A 20604-nucleotide genomic window follows, 5' to 3' on the forward strand; every position below is an offset into this window, starting at 1 on the left:
GGCTCTGTCACATGGTTTGATGTAATTACAACAGAGAAAAAGTTACTCAGACAAAGTTACTCGCTCCTGTTAAGATAATATACTCCATACTGGTGTGTGGCATTAGCAAACTTCTGAGAATTCCTCTGCAGGCTGTGTAGTGTGTGTCTCCCTGGTGCCCCTTATATTAAAGCCTGTTAAAGGAAACCTGTCTACCTCATGTACAGTGCCATGAAAAATATTTTCCCCCATTCTGATTTCCTATATTAGGGCCTAGTTTCAGATCTTTACAAAAAATGTTATATTAGACAGAGGGAACCGGAGTAAGCAGTCAACGTTTTAGAAACTCCCAACTTCTGCCTTGAGTCTCACCCTCTGGAGTTCAGTCCCTTGTAGTAGCGTCACAAGACCACCGGATGGCGGAAAGCATCCACTTTGTGTTTCCAGTATTCCAATACAGCCCACAGGTCTGATAGCAAAAGTAAATACTCTGATATTTTCGACTATTTCAAGCTCCTGCCACGGCACATAATGGTTTTATTAAATTCCATTTAGCATGAGGATGGGGGTGTAATTTCAAAGAAACACTGCACTGGTTGATGCACTGAAGATGCTCATTTTTATTGTACACACAGAGCACGTACACAGCGCATCAATACACACACACGCACGCACATGCACAATATGCACACACACACAAACACATATACACCATGTTCACCTGATCATATATATAGATGGTTTGATACTGTGGTTTGTGTCTTTGGAGGCCCTACTAGACTGAAGGCTTTTCTTTCTGGGGAGGCTACGCTCCTTCGGTGTGTGTAGCAGGATGCTGGCCATGTTCTACCAGATCATTGTGGCCGGTGTCCTGTTCTACACCTGTGTGTGCTGGGCTGGGAGCCTCTACTCCAGGGACACAAAGAGGCTCAAACTGATCCAGATGGCCAGCTGCCACCCTCTGCTTGTTTTGGGTGCAGTGGGTATTTTCCGACTCTCCCTCCCCCCCTCTGCGCCAGCCCCCCTTCTCTGCTTCCTCGGCCAGCCCTCTAGCTGCCCTCCTCAGCCTTGCCCCTGCCATGCCCGTGTTCTCCAGAAGGTAGAGCACTGACTGGCGGGTAAACCCCCAGCGTCCCACCTCCACTGGATATACTGTCGCTCTCTAACCGACCTCCTTACACTCCTTACACTCTCACACTCCGCTGCCAGGTCGGAGTACTTCAGGCGTTTCCGCTCATAGGCTGCTTCTGCCCCCTCCTCCCATGGGAGGGTGAGCTCCATAAGGAGCACCACCTTCACCCGAGAGGACCACATCTCCATATAAGGAGCACCACCTTCGCCCAAGTAGAACACGTTTCCATATAAGGAGCACCACCTTCGCCCGAGTAGAACACGTCTCCATATAAGGAGCATCACCTTCGCCCGAGTAGACCACGTGTCCATATTGTCATGGTTCTGCTTTTTCTGTTTCTGTTTTTCCCCTTTTGGCCGCCAGATGGCGGCACTTCAGTTTTGTGTTTCAGTTCGTTCTCCCTTCCTGTGTTAATTGTATTATTGGTTTTCATTATTCTATTGTTCCCACCAGTGTCTTGTCATCCCCTCCCTTTCTGGTTTGATTGTTCTTTGAGTTCACCTATGTCTTGTTACCCTTGTCTATTTAAGTTCTTTGTTCCCTGACTCGGGTGCTGTTTCCTTGCGTTTCATGTGTGTTTCTGCCTGCCTGTGTTTTGACCTGCTTGTGTTTCCACCTGTGTGTTTCTGTGCGTTTCTGCCTTTGTCTCTGCCTGTGCTTCTGCCATTTGTTTTCTGTACTTTGTGAAGTTCTGTTTTGTCCAGAAGTTTTTTTTGTATTTTTTAGTTTTTGTTATATGCCCCTCGTGGCTCTTTGTTCTGTTTTCCTTTTTTTATATTAAAGTCTTGGTTTGAATTTCTGTTTTGATGCAACCTGAGGTTTTTCTCACTCCGCACCTGGGTCCTCACCCGCAAAACCCGACACATATAAGGAGCACCACCTTCGCCCGAGTGGACCACGTCTCCATATAAGGAGCACCACCTTCACCCAAGAGGACCACGTCTCCATATAAGGAGCACCACCTTCGCCCGAGTGGACCACGTCTCCATATAAGGAGCACCACCTTCGCCCGAGTGGACCACGTCTCCATATAAGGAGCACCACCTTCACCCGAGTAGACCACGTCTCCATATAAGGAGCAGGGTGTCATAATTGGCCCTGATCAGGAAGCTAAGCCTGGCTTGTGGTATCTTCCACCAGTCTGACCCACTGAGCGATCAGTCCTCCACACTTTCCCACGCTGTCCATCCTCCCAGACCACCTTAGCAAACTGCTAAAACCTGCTACCTCTCCTGCGCTGTCCATGGTGGGATGACCCAGAGTCTTCTGTGTCCCTCTGTTTCACTGCTGGGGGGTTGTGTCCCTCTGTTTCTCTGCTGGGGGGTTGTGTCCCTCTGTTTCCCTGCTGGGGGGTTGTGTCCCTCTGTTTCTCTGCTGGGGGGTTGTGTCCCTCTGTTTCCCTGCTGGGGGGTTGTGTCCCTCTGTTTCTCTGCTGGGGGGGGTTGTGCCCCTCTGTTTCCCTGCTGGGGGGGGGGGTTGTGCCCCTCTGTTTCTCTGCTGGGGGGTTGTGTCCCTTTGTTTCTCTGCTGGGAGGAAGCAGTCAGGTAGAAGCAAACTGCAAACATAGAATGCATATCAGGCCACTGCTATATGTACCACAATTAAACCATCAGTGAAAGCCCAGGATATACTGGTATATTTATAAATCAATGACAAAGTATGTTCAAAGTATGTAAGTGATGAGACAGAATTGCAAACATCTTGACTTCATTTCACAATCTGCATGTCTAGCAATACGCATTGGAATATTGTACTAATACGAGACGACTGTATTGTGAAAACTGAGTGTGATTTAGAGTTGTGCACGTTGTGGGTAGGTACTGCAATTAGTGTCTTAGGGTAAGAATTTTGTGTCTTAGGGTCAGTTTGGCAAATTGAGTTTTCCACATTGAGCCAAAGCAATCATAACATACTGTAATGCATTTGTAATGTGTGACTGCAGATATCAGAAATGCATCTGAAAAAATGAGAAAAATTGTAGGGTCAAAGGAACATCTCAGAGACTGGATGTCATGCAAACCACACTTCTGCCCTGGTTTTGGCTTAGTGGTCTAATCCATTCAACTGATGTGCAGCAGATCCAGGTTCAAACCTACAGGAAAACCATTTCTTTGAGAGGTAACATAAACATACCAGCTCAATAGACAAGCAGTGCCTTTTCAAAATGTATTGAGTTGTGGTTACACTACAGCAACAGAAGCAAGCATTCATCAGACACTACACAATTTCTCTTATAATGGATTTTATTTCCACTACTGTAGATGAATGTCATTGCTTCACCTGCAGATTTTAGCCCCATGCTGATCTACTCAAATTGAGCCCAAACATAATCCCATGCAGAATATGAAATAAGTACTACTGTGTCACAGGAGTTCAATACATCACACAATAATAAATCACAACAGCAAAGCATTTGATATTTTAATAATTCAGGTTTAATCATTGCATATTATTGTCTGAAAATACTGAAAATTAAAGCAAAAAAAAAAAAAAAATCCTAAAAGAATTAATAAGGAAACTCAATCCATCATTGTTTACAGTAATGAAAGGAAATAAGTACACTGCAGTGATCATTCTGCATTCTCCCTATCAGCTGCATTTGCCCACAGAAATTTGCACATTGGAACTCTTGTGAAAATGAATGAAAGCAACTGTAAAAACTAGTAAAATGCACATTTAAGTGGAGGAGTTTGCCACTGGATTCTTTTAAAAAAGATGCAGATACAGGAGATAGAATTATTACTTCAAAAACATTTTACCCTGCCATCTTTTGGCATTATTACTCTCAATGTTATATTAATGTTTTAATAATCAAAAGGACATAAACACACCTTGAACATTTGCAATATGAATGTATTAAAATGTAAAAAAAATCACATTTAGACAGCAAGTGCTTAACCTGAACTGCTAAAAGATAATACTCTTATGTACAGGGGTTAGGCTGTACTGAGGTTATATATATATATATATATAATATTGGGCACAGCTGAAATTGCACTGGTAAGGCGAGTGTGTATGCGCACGTGTGTGTGCGCGTGTGTGTGTCTCTACTCCAGTTGGCAGAGGGATACTGAGGAGTACTCCACATAAAATCCAGCACAGAGGGGTTTGTGTTGAGTGAAGTGTGTGTGGAATCTGTGCAGGAGGGTCAGTGTGTCAGAGTCAGAGACGCTGTAGAAGGACAGAGTGCCGGCCGGACGGTCAACACACACTCCTACCCTGTACACACACACTCCTCTACCATCATCATTATCATCATCATCACACACTCCTGCTCTGCGGTAGGGGGAGGTGAGGGCAGGTATGTGTGTTTCGTTCTTATTGTGCCTGACAGAGTGACTGAGTTTACCAGAGTATCTGAGTTTATCAGAGTCACCGTGCTTAAAGCAGCTCAGACTCCAGGAGTTTTTATTCCCTCCAAACTCACAGTCATGACCCCCTCCTTTCCTGCTGATTCCTTTATCTGTCACTGCTATATCAACCCATCCGTCCCTCTCAGACACACTGAACTCAGCCTCCCAGTAACAGCGCTCACACACACTCTCTCTGCACACAACCTGGGGCCAGCCCTCAAATCTCTCTGGATGATCAGGATATGGCTCCCATCTCCCCGGTGTGTCTGTCACCCTCCTGTTCCCCTCAGACAGAGACAGGAATCTGTGCGCTGTGTTTCGATCCAGTGTGAGCTGACAGCCGTCTGCACACCAGAGACATTAATGAGATTAATTATCACTATTAATATTCACCTTATTATGTGTGTGAGAGAGAAAGGATTGTCATAGTACCTCTGTGTATGTGTTTGTGTACATGTGTGTTTCTGTTTGTGTGTTTGTGTGTGTAAGAGAGAAGTCTCTCTTTCTCTCACACACACACACACACACACACACACACAGTGTGTATCTATGCAAAGTGTTCTGTCGATACAGACTCACATTTCCTGGGTCCTGGTTTGGTCCTGTTCTCTCCTCCATGGTCCACACTGTAAGAACAGCAGAACAGAATTCTGAATTTTAACCATCCTTTATTTCCACTCTTAACACACCAATGACATCACATATATAAAAACAAAGGCACAATAAAACACAAAACCATGATCATATGAAAAAAACACAAATCTGTCAGAAAGGAAACTTATTCCATTCACTCACCCTGTTCCATGTACAAAAATAGCTCCCCTCCCTCCACTAAACGTAAAACACCCTTATAACACACACACTCTGAAACACATTCAGGTTCTCCGTTGCTTTGTAATACTGAAACTCCACCATCACTGTGTCCCTGATCAAACCCCTAACTACAACAGCCACATCTTATTTACTGCAGTGATCCCATGCAGCACCCTCCACAGGAGATCCCCAACTCTCTTGAGTAACGCTGGTTTGTACAGTGCCCTCCATGCCCCCATCGAACTCCTTTTGTGTGTGTGTGTGAGGTGCACTATGGAAACTCTCTGTACTTACAGCAGTGTGAGTGTGTCCAGTTTAGCAGCAGACAACACTCTCACTCCTGAGTATCCTGGGTGATTGTGTCTCAGGTCCAGCTCTCTCAGGTGTGTGTATGTGTGTGTGTGTGTGTGTGTGTGTGTGAGGAGCATTGTGGAAACTCTCTGTACTTACAGCAGTGTGAGTGTGTCCAGTTTAGCAGCTGACAGCGCTCTCACTCCTGAGTCTCCTGGGTGATTGTATCTCAGGTCCAGCTCTCTCAGGTGTGAGGGGTTTGAACACAGAGATGAAGCCAGAGAATCACAGCCTCTCTGTGTGACTCTGCAGCCTGACAGCCTGCAGAGAGGACACACACACCTTACATGCATTAATATAAACTAACAGGGCTGTGTGTGTCAAACACATAGCAGTGTGTTACACACCTTACACACATTAATATAAACTAACAGGGCTGTGTGTGTCAAACGCATAGCAGTGTGTTACACACCTTACAGCACATTAATATAAACTAACAGGCCTGTGTGTGTCAAACACACAGCAGTGCGCTACTTTACAGCACACTAATATAAACTAACAGGGCTATGTGTGTCAAACACATAGCAGTGTGTTACACAACTTACACACATTAATATAAACTAACAGAGCTGTGTGTGTCAAACACATAGCAGTGTGTTACACACCTTACACACATTAATATAAACTAACAGGGCTGTGTGTGTTAAACACATAGCAGAGTGTTACACACCTTACACACAATAATATAAACCAACAGGGCTGTGTGTGTCAAACACATAGCAGTGTTACACACCTTACACACATTAATATAAACTAACAGAGCTGTGTGTGTCAAACACATAGCAGAGTGTTACACACCTTACACACAATAATATAAACCAACAGGGCTGTGTGTGTCAAACACATATCAGTGTGTTACACACCTTACACACATTAAAATGAACTAACAGGGCTGTGTGTCTCAAAACACATATCAGTGTGTCACACACCTTACACGCATTAATATAAACTGACAGGGCTGTGTGTGTCAAACACATAGCAGTGTGTTACACACCTTACACACATTAATACAAACTAACAGGGCTGTGTGTATCAAACACACAGCAGTGTGTTATACACCTTACACACATTAAAATAAACTAACAGGGCTGTGTGTGTCAGATACATAGCAGTGTGTTACACACCTTACACACATTAATATAAACTAACAGGGCTGTGTGTGTCAAACACATAGCAGTGTGTTACACACCTTACAGCACATTAATATAAACTAACAGGGCTGTGTGTGTCAAACACATAGCAGTGTGTTACACACCTTACACACATTAATATAAACTAACAGGGCTGTGTGTGTCAAACACATAGCAGTGTGTTACACACCTTACAGCACATTAATATAAACTAACAGGGATGTGTGTCAAACCCCATCTACAGCTCAATATAAAATAACAGGGCTCTGGAATTAATCATGCCTCTTTAAGAAAATGACCAGTTAAACTAAATTTGAACAGATTCAATTAATTTTCATAATTTTGAAGAATGTATGAATAGAAACGATTTGACGCTTCCCAAAAATATGTTTATTCCAACTGATGTCAGATTTAAAATGTGTTTCTACCAAGAGGAAGAACAGGAAAATGTTGCTTTATTTTAGTGAAGAAAAATAACTCTCTTGTCTATTTTAACATTAAAAACATTAGTAATATCAGTGCTATATTTAGTCATTATTAACATTAGTGCTGTATTGTGTCACATTGGAACCCTTTTTGATTGAAGGGGTTTGTGTTTGTACTCACCCCAGTCTCTGCACTTTACAGTGTGGGTCCTCCAGTCCAGCAGAGAGCGCTCTCACTCCTGAATCCTGCAGCTCATTGTCTCTGAGCTCCAGATCTCTCAGCTCTGAGTGAGGAGAGCGCAGGACTGAGGCCAGAACATCACAGCAGCCATCTGTGAGATTACACCAACCCAGCCTGTGGAGAGACCACACACACACACACACACACACACACACACAAACACACAACACACATGCGCACACACACACACACACCACACAGACACACACACACACACATACAACCACACACAAACACACACAATTGAAATTCACTGCTAATTGTCACACTGTGCACCTTGGCAGCAGATAAATGTGGAATTTCCTATTTGTACAGTACGGGCATTCCTGGGATGTACACAGTACACACAAAAACAGGAAGAGTTTATATGAATTATGTTCATAAAGTATTCTGACTAATCCACAAAAAAAGGTTATTACTTGGCTCAATTAACAAAAAATAACTAAAAATAAGGAGCCAATTCAACTCAAGGTTGGGGGCTTCCTGCAAGGATTTCATTAACAAAACTGTTCCATGTTGCGATGATATCACATGGCAAACAACATGATTGCAAACATATTTCATTTGCTAACACAAGAAACTGCACTAGTATGATCACTATGGTGTACTTTACCTCACCTTCAGTCTACAAACATCTTTATATTTTAAAAACATTCAATCTTCATCTAATAATGTAACCAAGGCGGCAAATTAAATACACTGCAGCGCCATCTGCTGGCTGCAGAGAAACACCACAACTGATTATTGCCATTGACTGGTACTACAGGTATATGGAGGACCAAAAATGTAAAAATAATAAATAAATAAATGACTCAAATGAATTAATGTATAAATAAATAAATACAAAAGCAAGAAAATGTAAAAATTAATGAATGGACAAATAAATTAATAGACAAAATCTGACAAATGGGTATTTGCATTTATTTCCATATTTATTTCTTGATTCATTCATTTCTGTGGATGTTCATTTCCATATTTATTTATTGCTTGATTCATTTATTTCTGTATATATTTATATCCTTATTTATGTTTTGATTAATTTATGCCTGTATATATATATATTTCTGTATTTATTTCTGTATTTTTTCATCCATATGTTAATGAGGGGGCTGTCAATGAAAATATGTCATAGTGTCACAATATTTCAATTGGTTGATCGATACCAGAGTACGTAGATTCACTGTATATGCCTTGCTTCAACACCGGTTGCTTTTTACCACATTTACATTAGTAGGGCAGAGCAGGGCACCACGTAACACAGATTTTATTTTTTTGGTTAGGTAGTGCAGCTTGAGTGACGTATTTCAGGATAAAAACTCAGAATGACCCTTGCTTTCTCTCCAACGAAAGGCAAGAGATTTTGATAAACATTTTGGGAGATATTGCCAAATAAAAGTTTGTTTTGGTGATATGTAAGCACATTGTTTTACCATAAGTATTTTTTGGGTGCTGTAATGTGTGTGCATATCAAAGATCCAAATGTATGTAATCGTAAACAGTCTTTTCGTGACTAACAGATTGCATATTTTTGATAGAGCAATCAGCTCCACCTGCAGGATTAAGACATGCACGCAGACTCACAGAGCAAGGGAACATAACAGGATCGAAAAGGGAAGACATTCAACGGGAACTGCAGAATAATGCTGGGATAACTTGAGAAGGGAAAAGAACAGGACCACATAGAAGAGTTTATGATAAACTTTACTTTGGAGCTTAAAGAACTGTGGCATACATACAGCACGGCTGCACTCAATCTCCTGAACAAGCTACCCCACTACCTCACTGACATCTTACATTGGTTGGCATATCCTGTTTCGAAAAGCCTAGGGCTCCACCTAGTGGATAACCTGACTACACTACAAATGTACAGTATCGTGATAAGTTTTCACCAGTTGGCAATAGGCTATGAAAAACATTTAAATGTAATCAATAGATAGATTAGAAACAGTGTTTGTATCCTAAAACATCAAACTGTATTGAGTTACCTTACTTTGTGTGAACCTTTAAAGGTATTAAAACTTAGGTTAGCTCGCCATGTCAGTTTCTGAATAGCACGTCCCAGAAATTCCATTATGGTATTAAATCAAAATTAGGATGTAGGTGTGAATGGTTTGTATTAAAAATGATTAATCTAGTTCTAGTTATATTTTCAGAATTGAGCCAAATAGGAAAACTGTTGTTTCCTATACAGGCAAGAGATAGCCAGAGGCTTGAGCCTGGCTGACCTAGCTGAAAATGCTAGTCATCATTATGTGCTCTTTTGTGTGGATGCCTTGACAGTTTGTTCCAGGTAGCTGCATCACAGAGATTGACCCTGTAGTGTTCAGCCATTTGGAGGAAGTGGCTCTTCGCCTGAATGTTTCACTCCATAATTCAGATTACGCCAGATCAATTGGATGCCCTTCTCACAAACTGCCTGAGGAAACACTGGAGAGTTATTTATTAGTTGGTTTGTCTGTTCGTCATGTTGCAGCACAATTAATTAACAATTAATCCCATGCATGTCCACTTCCCATGAGTTCTCAATAGGATGCTTAGCAGGGTGATCTACACTAGATCATTTAAACTTAATACACTTACGCGAAGCAAGTTTTATCCATCTATGCCTCAGTGGTGTTTCTCCCATCTCATTAGTAATGCAATAACTGGAGTTGTTCTGAGTACCCTACAGCATATCCTCAAAGCTCTAGTTTGCCGGCCACTGACCTTTGTTCAAAGCCTCTCTAACTACTCTGAGAACACTGTCCTCTAGCTGCGCTTTTCGCAAGTCTTCTCAGGTGAACTGTTCTAGCTAACCAAATTGAGAAGAGTTGCAAAAGCATACAGCTCAGGAACACCTTCTGCTGGAACACCTAGTTTGTCTGCCAAGTACACATCACTGTCACTAGACTCCTGCACATGCACACGACCACAAATCGCCTTCACATCACCCTGTGAAAGGTTTCTCCACGTCTCAGTGTCCAGTTTCGGGAAAGCAAATCAGCCTCAACATTGACCTTCTCAGGGCGATATTTGACTTCAAAATCGTACGTGGCTAGGGCAGGAAGCCACCTATGCCCTGTAGCATTAAGTTTCCCTGTCGTCAACACGTGATTGCGTTTCCGCGGTAATGCAGTAACCACGGTAGCTATAGTATAAGTATGGATTTCATTAGAGTGCAGAGCAGGTAGTGAATAATGGGGATGGATGAAGACTGCAATATGTGACAGAAGTGAATCCAGAAGTCGTGGAAACCTGTCAAATGAAACTTAGTACAGCTCAATGTGGGAAATAAAAACATCAGGCTAGATTACTTTATGGTAAATGGACTGCATTTATATAGCGCTATTATCCAAAGCACTTTACCTCTCATTTGCCAGAGCAGTTAGGGGTTAGGTGTCTTGCTCAAGGACACTTCGACATGCCCAGGGCGGGGTTTGAACCGGCAACCCTCCGACTGCCAGACAATCTCTCTTACCTCCTGAGCCATGTCGCCTCACCTTCGGGAGGAACGACTTTGGAATGTGCTCAATTTTGGGAGTAATAGTTGATCAAAACCTTTCAGGTTCTAGGCACTGTGCTGTCGCAGTAAAAAAGCCAACAGGACGCTGGGATAGTAGTGAGTATAAATCAAGGCTCCAGAGTGCGACCATTTTGGGTGCACATGCGACCAAAAATCTGTCAAGTGCGACTAAACATTTTCATTGGTCGCACCGGTGCGCCTGATATTTAGCAGGTCTGTCTATGTGTGTGTGTAGCGTTATTTTTTTCCCCCACCCGCATTCTGCGAAGACTCGCCCCTACTCTGCCTCTGATTGGCTCTGACCCTGATATTCTTCTTCGCTGAATGCAGGTGGGGAAAAAAATAAGGCATGTGTGTATTAGTGATGTGCGGATCGCAGTTATATCCGCGGGCACCGCGGTTAATCTGCGGATCGGGTGGGCCGAGTCATAAAAATTAACATTCTGATTAATAGCGGATGGGTTACGGGTGGGTGAAATAATACATCATTAATGAGGAAAATATTAATTACATTCTCTAAAATGTGAACATATTTTAAGCTTCATTTTTCGTCAGGCGTGAATTAGCAGACTAGACTCTCGTTGCGCCAATTGCGGCGTCCATTTGTCTTAAGCAGCAATGGAGGCAAAAAAGATCAGAGAGAAAATTAAAAAAGGAGAATTTAAAAAAGGAAGGGCAGAAAAGTTCCGTGTGGGAGCGATTTAGTGAATGACGAGTCAAGTGCTGGGTATGTCATATGCAACAGCTGCGAAATAATGAGAAATAGCGGTAATGTGTGATCGGGTGCGGGTCTCTAAATCAGATAAAATAATTTGTTGGGGTGGGTGGCGGGTGGATGATTTATGCGTACATGTGGATTCGGATGACGTCAGAGCCGATCCGCGCATCACTAGTGTGTGTGTGTGAAACCGCGCCCTGTACTCCTCCAGGAGCAGCGCACACTTCTATTTGAGTTAGTTGAGTTTGATTTATTTATTTCAGTTTGTCAAGCACTTTAAACATCAGCACTTTTTAAGTTTATTTTTTAAACAATTGAGGTTATTGCCATTTCTTGTTTGTGCTGTGATTTAAATAAAGAAAAAACATTTATCTTCCCTTTATTCCTGTTTACAATAATTTACATAATGTGTTAAGAAACTACCAATGTGTATGGGAACTGACAAAAAGGCGCGGTGAAAATTTTGGTCTAACTAAATTATGTGCTCGTGCACCTAAATGAAAAAGTTAGCGCACCAGTGCATCCAATGTAAAAAGTTAGTCTGGAGCCCTGTACAGGGTTCATACACTTTTTCACCAATGATTTTCAATGACTTTTCCATGACTTCTCCACAACCTTTAACTGAATTTCCATGACCAAAACAAATGACTTTATCTCAGCGGGACGATTTAAAATTATTTATTGTAACAGCTCCTGTAGGATAATTTTGAGACTCCCCATGAGTGTGATGACGTCACATGTTAAAGTTAAGGTATTCCCATCAATGTTGATCAGACTGTTTCCTCCAAACTCTCGATGCTGCATGATAAAAATATATCACATGTATAACTATATACTAATATAATCAATATGTAATCCAATAAACCTATATCAGTAGTTGCAGCTAAGCTTATGGAAACGCAAGAAACCACAGTGTACACTGTAGAAAAAAAAGCAAACGCAGAAGGCTTAAAAAAAACCATACTTAGGAGAAAATTATTGCCAAATAGAAGTGCTAGAAGACTAATACTTTACAGTGACCCCTGTGTAACCTGAATACAGTAGAAAAATACAGAAAGCAATGACGTGTATGCATAGTGGGAAAGTACAGAGTAAGGGAATATTGGGGTAACTGTCCACTACGATAAGATTACCATAGAACCGAAAACCATTGATACGATAAGATCATCATAGAACCGAAAATCATTGTGGTGCCAAGAAAGTCAGGTTGACCCACGAGCAGGAAACTGAAAATCCTTACACAGCCAAAAAAGATCCTTACTGTGCCAGAAAAGACCAGCTGGCTGGTATTTTTAGAAATGTGTTAAAGGGGGGTTGTGGGCACAATTTGTGTATAAAATGTATGCAAAACTGACAATCGAGGTTCAATTCCCCTGAATTGATCCGGCTTTGTGCACCTGTGCAATAAAGTCTAAACTTTCTGAAGAGCTTGCTGCTGTTGTGTCTTTTCCCTCGTGAAATTGTTTTCTACAGATTGGCGATTGGCGTGGAAGTCTGTCGGTTCCTAGACACGACACTCCAACTACCCTGTACCCTCCAACAGACCCTGAATGGTCTTGATATCTGGGTAGAGGAGCACAAAATGAAACTCAATCCAAAGAAATGTAAAGTTTTACATGTCACCCACATGAGGTATCCACCCGCCCTGCCGACTCTCCCCATTGACCAGAACATCCTGGAAGTCTATGACACTGTCAAGGTCCTGGGGGTCACCATCCAGAGTAATTTGCATTGGGACAGTCAGGTGGACCACATGCTGACCTCAGCGAACAGGAAGCTTTTTGCTCTGCGTCGCCTGAAGAAATTTGGTGTCCGAGACCCAGAACTGGTTTCCATCTACACACGCTACGTACGCCCGGTGCTGGAGTATGCAGTCCCCGTCTGGCACATTTCCCTCACTACAGACCAGGCTAAAAGGCTGGAAAGCACGCGGAAACGGGCTTGTAAAATCATACTTGACCAGAGGTACTCAGGGTACGCAGAGGCTCTCTGCACTCTCGGATTGTGCACTCTATCAGAGAGACGCACTCAACTGTGTCTTGGCTTTGCCAGAAAGCTGCTAAAGTCCAACTTCAGTGACGGGCTACCCCCCCTCAGGGAGGAGCTCACAGGTCATCAGACAAGGAATTCAAACCAACTGGCCATCCCAAGATGTCGAACTGAGAGATACAGGAGATCACCAATCCCCTATATGTGCAGACTCCTAAATGACAGCGGATTTTAAATTTAAATTTGGGATACGAGATTAGATCTCAGCTTAGATAATTGCAATATTTAAATTTTTTTGTCTACTTAGTATTGATGTTTTATTGTAACAGCAAAATAATTAAGTGTTTTTAATGACCACTGTCTTTATGAACCTGTAATAATGCTGAAAGGTCAATAAATAAATAAATAACACCAAGTAAAATTAGGTCTGCATCTGAAACATATGGTGCCTCTCTAAAACAAATAAACACCAGACAGACACACTTAGATACATTCTCTCATATTTTAATTCGAATAGTTTAACATTTTTGTCAATGTCTCAAACAGGGCTCGAAATTGCGACCATTTCGGTCACATATGCTCCCGAAATTGAATCTGTGCGACCTCGAAATACAATTGGGAGCATTTGTGCGAGTGCAAATAATTATTTATTTTTTTCCCAGTCGAACGTCTCTTTCTCTGTACATTCGCTAGTACACTCAGCATGTCCCTTGTGAGCTGACGGTGACCCTTCTAACCAATCGCGAGCTTGACATTCTTACCTTTAATGTTGATTTTTAATTGGTTAATATTAGCCTTCAATCACTCCCTTTCCCTGCACTCCACTGTCACGCGATACAGAGAGCTAACGTGTAACTAATGTTACCTGAAGACAAAAGTTATGTTCAATTTATTAGCGTTATCGAAAGTTGTTGAAGCTGAAAAGTTGAATCGGAACGGTTTGTGTAGCGACCCGGTTGGAACAGCTCATTTCTCCGATGCAGTTTACTGGCGGTTGATTTAATTAGCGGTATTAATGTGACGAGAAGCGCTTTGTCGTTTGAATGCATAACACGCAATTCCTTGAAGAGTCGACACATTTTATGCGTGACAGTTTAACTGTTACTTGTAAACCGTACTGTTATATTGTCGTTTTTTATTAATAAAAAATCTATTGCATATATTGTTGGTGCTCCTTACATTTCGGTGGGTGTTCCTAAGTTTTTGAAGTTGGAAGCACCAGTGCTACCAAGTAAAAAAGTTAATTTCGAGCCCTGATATATTACTGAAACTGCACTTCCCTGGCATATTGTCGGCACAGTAGGGCCTACGTTTACTGCTACATCAGCAGAGGCGTGCCTGTAAACAGACTGAGCCGGACCGAATTAACTTCTCACACCACCAAAATACCGCGAAGGTTACGTGCCAATTTACGTTTTATTACTATATATACTATTTTTATGATTGGATTAATTAGTAATTATATTTGATGCAACTTTAGCTATATTTCCATTACTTTTCAAAAAATATTATTTTCCATAACTTTTCCAGGGCCTGGAAATTGCATTTTAAATTTCAATGACTTTTCCAGGTTTTTCATGACCGTACGAACCCTGCCTGTAAATCCAAGGAAGTTATACTTATTTTATACAATACCTTTGTCAGACCACACTTACAGAATTGTGTGCGGTTCTGGGGACTGTACTACAAGAAAGATATAGAGGATCTGGAAAAGGTTGAAATAAGGGAAACCAAACTGGTTCCTGGTATGAAAGATAAAAGTTTTGAGGAAAGACTTCAGATGCTTAACTTCTTCAAGCTTAGTAAAAGTAGACTCATGGTTATTTGATTGAGTCTTTTAAATTCATAAAAGGGATCAACAAAGTGAACTACAAGAGATTCTTCAGGTTCAGCTCTGTTAGTATGACGAGGGGGCATAAAAGGAAATTAGCAAAAGGTAAATTCCGCACCGACGTTAGGAAGTATTTTTTCACACAGAGAGTAGTCACTGTGTAGAATAGCTTGGCGCATGTCATGTAGTAGAGGCAGAAACTCTGGGGGTTGTCAAGACCGGGCTTGATACGATGCTGGATACTATCTAGTTTGTAGGTAAACCAAGCACTAGTGGTAGGTAGGAAGATGGCGAGCATGTCGGGCTGAATGGCCTATTCTCGTCATTATGTTATGTTATGTCATTTTTGTTATATTATGATAGACGTGAAACATATTACTATACTGAAGTGGTCAATATTTTACAATGTCAATCATGCATTCAGTATTCAGTCATCACCTGTGACCTGATACTACAGACTCCACTGAAACCACTGGTCAGGAACCACAAACCTGGCAACCCTATATTTCACTGCACAGATCCATAATCACTAATTCTATTTAGTTAAGGTCACACAGTACACAGCACTACTCACCCCAGTGTCTGTAGTTTACAGTTTGGACTCATCAGTCCAGCACAGAGCAGCTTCACTCCTGAATCTCCCAGGTTATTGTTGCTGAGGTCCAGATCTCTCAGGGGTGAGTTTGATGACAGGAGAGCAGGGGCCACAATTTCACAGGACTTCTCTGTGAGGCCACAGCTGTTCAGCCTGCAAAAGAGAGTTAATATATTATTGTATTTTTAAATTGCGAAAATATCCTGTAAAATGTGATATATGCAATATTACAGTAATCATGTTGAGTGATGAAGAGTGATATTGAGGATCTGCAGATATCTGCCCCACACTTGCTGCAGCTGTGCGTCAGCTGAACTTACTGTAAGAGGCCCTCTGTGTCAGTTCTGTTCTTTCCTAATACAGCTAGGTCTATTACAGGATCCAGAAGAAGCCATGGGGAGATGACAGACCAGCAGATTGAAGGAGCCATGTCTTTTCCCCTCTAATTGTAGATTTCCCCATTGCATACTTGCACAATTAATAAGAGCTTTTCTCCTCTTTCTGCCCTTGCATGTCCACTTCCCATGAGTCCTCAATAGGATGCATAGTAGGGTGATCTACACTAGATCATTTAAATTTAATCCAGTTATGCAAAGCAAGTTTTACCCATCTATGCCTCAGTGGTATTTCTCCCATCTCATTAGTAATGCAATAACCAGAGTTGTTCTGAGTGCCCTACAGCATATCCTCAAAGCTCTTGCCTGTTTAACATATGATGCCAGGAAGTGAATTGGGGTGCTGTCCACCAGGGGGCAGCATCGGCCCTACAGACGGTATAGCTGCAGCTGTGATTCATTGCAATGACATCAGCTGTGGCCCATTACCTAATCATGGGCTCTATAAGAGGCCTAGCTTCCAGGCCTATGGGAGGGTGCTTTTAGATGATGTTTGCGAGCTGGGCTATGGACAGTATGGTGGGTTGGTGCCAGTTTTGTTTGGAGCAGCTAAAGGTGCATATAATGACCCAGTGCTCTATATAGCAGTGAGGAGTCTCCTTGTGTTCCTGCTATATAATGACCCTGTGCTCTATACAGCAGTGAGGAGTCTCCTTGTGTTCCTGCTATATAATGACCCAGTGCTCTATATAGCAGTGAGGAGTCTCCTTGTGTTCCTGCTATATAATGAGCCTGTGCCATACTATAGCAGTGAGGAGTCTCCTTGTGTTCATGCTATATAATGACCCTGTGCTCTATATCGCAGTGAGGAGTCTCCTTGTGTTCCTGCTATATAATGACCCTGTGCTCTATATAGCAGTGAGGAGTCTCCTTGTGTTCCTGCTATATAATGACACTGTGAAACCTCTACCCTCTGCCTAGCAAGATAAGTAAAGCCAACTGCTGTTGAAGTACACAGCACTACTCACCCCAGTCTCTGCAGTTTACAGTCTGGACTCATCAGTCCAGCACAGAGCAGCTTCACTCCTGAATTTCCCAGGTTATTGTAGCTGAGGTCCAGTCTCTGTAGTTTACAGTCTGGACTCATCAGTCCAGCACAGAGCAGCTTCACTCCTGAATCTCCCAGGATATTGTTGCTGAGGTCCAGATCTCTCAGGGGTGAGTGTGATGACTGAAGAGCATAGGCCACAATTTCACAGGACTTCTCTGTGAGACCACAGCTGTTCAGTCTGCAAAGAAGAGTTTACATATTATTGTATGATTAAATAGCGCAATATACTGTAAAATCTGATATGTGCAATGTAACAGTAATCACATTGAGTGATGAAGAGTTATATTGAGGATTTAAAGTTACTGATGCTCTGAGGAAAATGACTTTGCTCCAATCTCCAACTGCAGCACTTCGGGCCTGAGAATTAGACGTCCTGTTGGACAGAACTCTGACAGTTCTACAGATGAAATTCTTACCCAAATGGCCCTCTTTCTTCTGATATTTGGCACAGATACAACCAAAAGTAAAGAGGCAAGAAATAACACACATCTTTCAGGGTGGATAGTGAGTTAGGCTCTGCTTCTTTACTTTTGCTGGTAACTGTGAGAAACTTCCCACAGCATTGCAAGCCAATACACAGCAAAAGCCAGATTCACTTTAGAAACAGGAATGCAAAAAAGTGATCTGTTCACATGTAACCAGGTAGTGCAGTCTGTCTGTTTTGCTAAGGTTATATAAAACCATGTAGTGCAGTCTGTCTGTTCTGCTGGTGTTACATATAACCAGTGTGGCGTGGATCGGGGCATGGCCCCGCAGTGCCCCTCCCAGCCGGATATTCATCAGCTCAAACCTACCACCAGGCCCGCTGTTCAGGACCCAGGACAGCACCACTCTGTGAAGCCCAGCCACAGGACCCTGGAGAGCGGCAACCGGGAAATTCAACTCCCTCATTGGCACTCAACACACCTGAAGTCAATGAGGCCACACAGCTGCCGCTACTCCAGGGAAATGAGCTGGGAGCTTAAGAGGAGGCCTTTGTCTCCCTTGAGCAGAGGGGGTTTTTGGGCTACAACAGAGCGGCAAAATATCTGTTTGTAACTTTGTACTTGTTTTGCAGAAGCCAGCGGAGACGGGGGACCACATCCCTCTTCGTGCTTTAAAGAGGGATCCCCTAAGCTGTCTCCGGGTCATCATCACCTTAATTTCAGTTACTTTACTTTAATTTAATTTAAAGAAGAAACTTTTGTTGTTGAGTACGGCTTTGATTTGCGTGCTTAATTTGGTTTAATTAAAGAGCCCTGTTGGGCTATTTTTCCCCAAACCTCCGGTCTGTGTATTTCTGTGCCGCCCCGCCTGCACCGTCACACCCAGTACGGTGCCACACCAGGTAGTGGAACCAAAGCTATGCAGGAACTGTTAAGGATGCCTTTGAGTTCATTTTGTTGGAATAGTGATAGGCCTACATTTGATGGTGCTGTCCAAGGAGACACCATTTAACTTTTTCCAGGGTTTAGGAAACTTCAGAACCTTGTACAGGCCAGACTTTAGCCTGAGATAAGCCACAGAATTACCTCAAAAACAGGCACTTTAACAGTCCCCTGAGAAGACCTCACCCTGACACCCATTATATCCTACAATTCCTCTACCTTCCTGTTTTCACTCTGTCTACAGGCACTATTGGATTCTGGGTCAGCCTACACCAGAATAAAGCAGAGACCAGGGTGGCACTACTGGCCTTGTAACATGGTGCATTTACTGCCTGACCTAATCGCACAATACAGTAACACAAACATTTTATTCATAACCACACTTGCCTCTCCCAAACCAAACCCAGCATTACATTAATCATAATGTTGAAAAAATATCTCATCTTCATGAACAATATAAGAGGGGTACAGACTGAGCAGGCTCTCTCTGGCCATCTCCCACTCTCAAATTATCTATGCATGGACTAGGGATAAAAGGGGGATTCTTCCCCCCTTTTGAAAAACATGGATTTGATTCAATCACCATTTGTCCTTAACTGACTGACATTTAAAAGGAGGGATTCTTTCATCTACACAAACACAGTTCGAACTACTTCACCTAACTGAGTTAGATAAGAATAAGTGTAACACTTGTGCTTACTTGTCCAAGTTAAAGTTAAGGACAAATGTTAGTTCAATAAAGACCATAGGGGTGTTTGTATGGCTAATCTGCAAAACATCAGACCTTGCTATTCTACTAATAATGCGGTTGACCAAACTCAGCTAAAAATTGGATAAATTAATATCAGATCACTAGCCCCTAAGGCAACTCTTGTAAATGAATTAATTACTGATCACCAAGTTGAAATCTTATGTGTAACTGAAACTTGGCTTAAAACTGTATATTACTGTATATATATGAATCCACCCCTCCTGGCTACAGCTACACTCACGTTCCCCGTCTGACGGGTCGTGGCGGTGGTGTTGCTGCTGTATATCATTCTAATCTTTTTGCTACTTTGAAATCTGGCTTCAAAAGTAACTTTTTTGAAGTGCTTGTTCTCAGTTTTGCACATCCAGACAAAAAAGCTGTCAGTTTTATCCTTGCAATTGTATACAGGCCACCAGGGCCATACAGTGGCTTTTTATTTTAGTTTGCTGATTTCCTTTCCAGCCTGGTTGTTAATTCAGATAAAGTAGTAATTGTAGGGGACTTCAATATTCACATGGATAGTGAAGATGATCCTCTCAGATCAGCACTCTTGTCTATCACTGAATCTATTGGCTTCGATCAACATATACATCAGTCCACACATTCTCATAACTATACTCTTGATCTGGTCTTAACTTATGATACAGAAATAGCAAATATAGCAGTTATGCCTAAAAACCCTGTGCTATCAGACCATTATTTAATTACTTTCTAACTTTCACAAGTCTGTCATGTGTCACCAGATCCTTCATTCTACCTTATCTGTAAGGTAGGTATCTCCCCTCATCCTTCAAAAAGGCCCACATCACCCCGCTGCTGAAGAAATCCACACTAGATCCTTCAGTCATTCAGAACTACCGCCCGGTATCTCTCCTCCCTTTCCTATCCAAAACACTGGAACGTGCTGCATCTAACCAGCTCTCTGCTTTCTTCTCTGAGAACAACCTGCTTGATCCCCACCAGTCTGGCTTCAGGCCTGGC

At 42.3% G+C, this 20604-nt stretch overlaps 1 protein-coding gene across 5 annotated transcripts in view; it reads right to left on the minus strand.

Annotated features, from left to right (window-relative positions):
• Positions 1-579: 579 nt before the first annotated feature.
• The window catches only part of LOC135247037 (NACHT, LRR and PYD domains-containing protein 12-like), a 38300-nt gene continuing 18275 nt past the window's right edge, over positions 580-20604 (minus strand). For 2 of the 5 annotated variants that reach the window (XM_064320341.1, XM_064320340.1), the window contains 6 exons: positions 17423-17683; positions 16039-16212; positions 7365-7538; positions 5728-5889; positions 5044-5090; positions 580-4808 (listed from right to left, as the gene is read on the minus strand). In XM_064320341.1, the coding sequence (XP_064176411.1) occupies positions 4159-4808; positions 5044-5090; positions 5728-5889; positions 7365-7538; positions 16039-16212; positions 17423-17683 (1468 nt within the window). In that variant the 3' untranslated portion in view covers positions 580-4158. The remainder of the gene's footprint in view (positions 4809-5043; positions 5091-5727; positions 5890-7364; positions 7539-16038; positions 16213-17422; positions 17684-20604) is intronic. The other 3 variants (XM_064320343.1, XM_064320344.1, XM_064320342.1) reach the window with 3 other exon arrangements.

The sequence above is a fragment of the Anguilla rostrata genome, unplaced genomic scaffold, assembly GCF_018555375.3.
Source record: "Anguilla rostrata isolate EN2019 unplaced genomic scaffold, ASM1855537v3 scaf1045, whole genome shotgun sequence".
In the NCBI taxonomy this organism is placed as follows: Eukaryota; Metazoa; Chordata; class Actinopteri; order Anguilliformes; family Anguillidae; genus Anguilla; species Anguilla rostrata.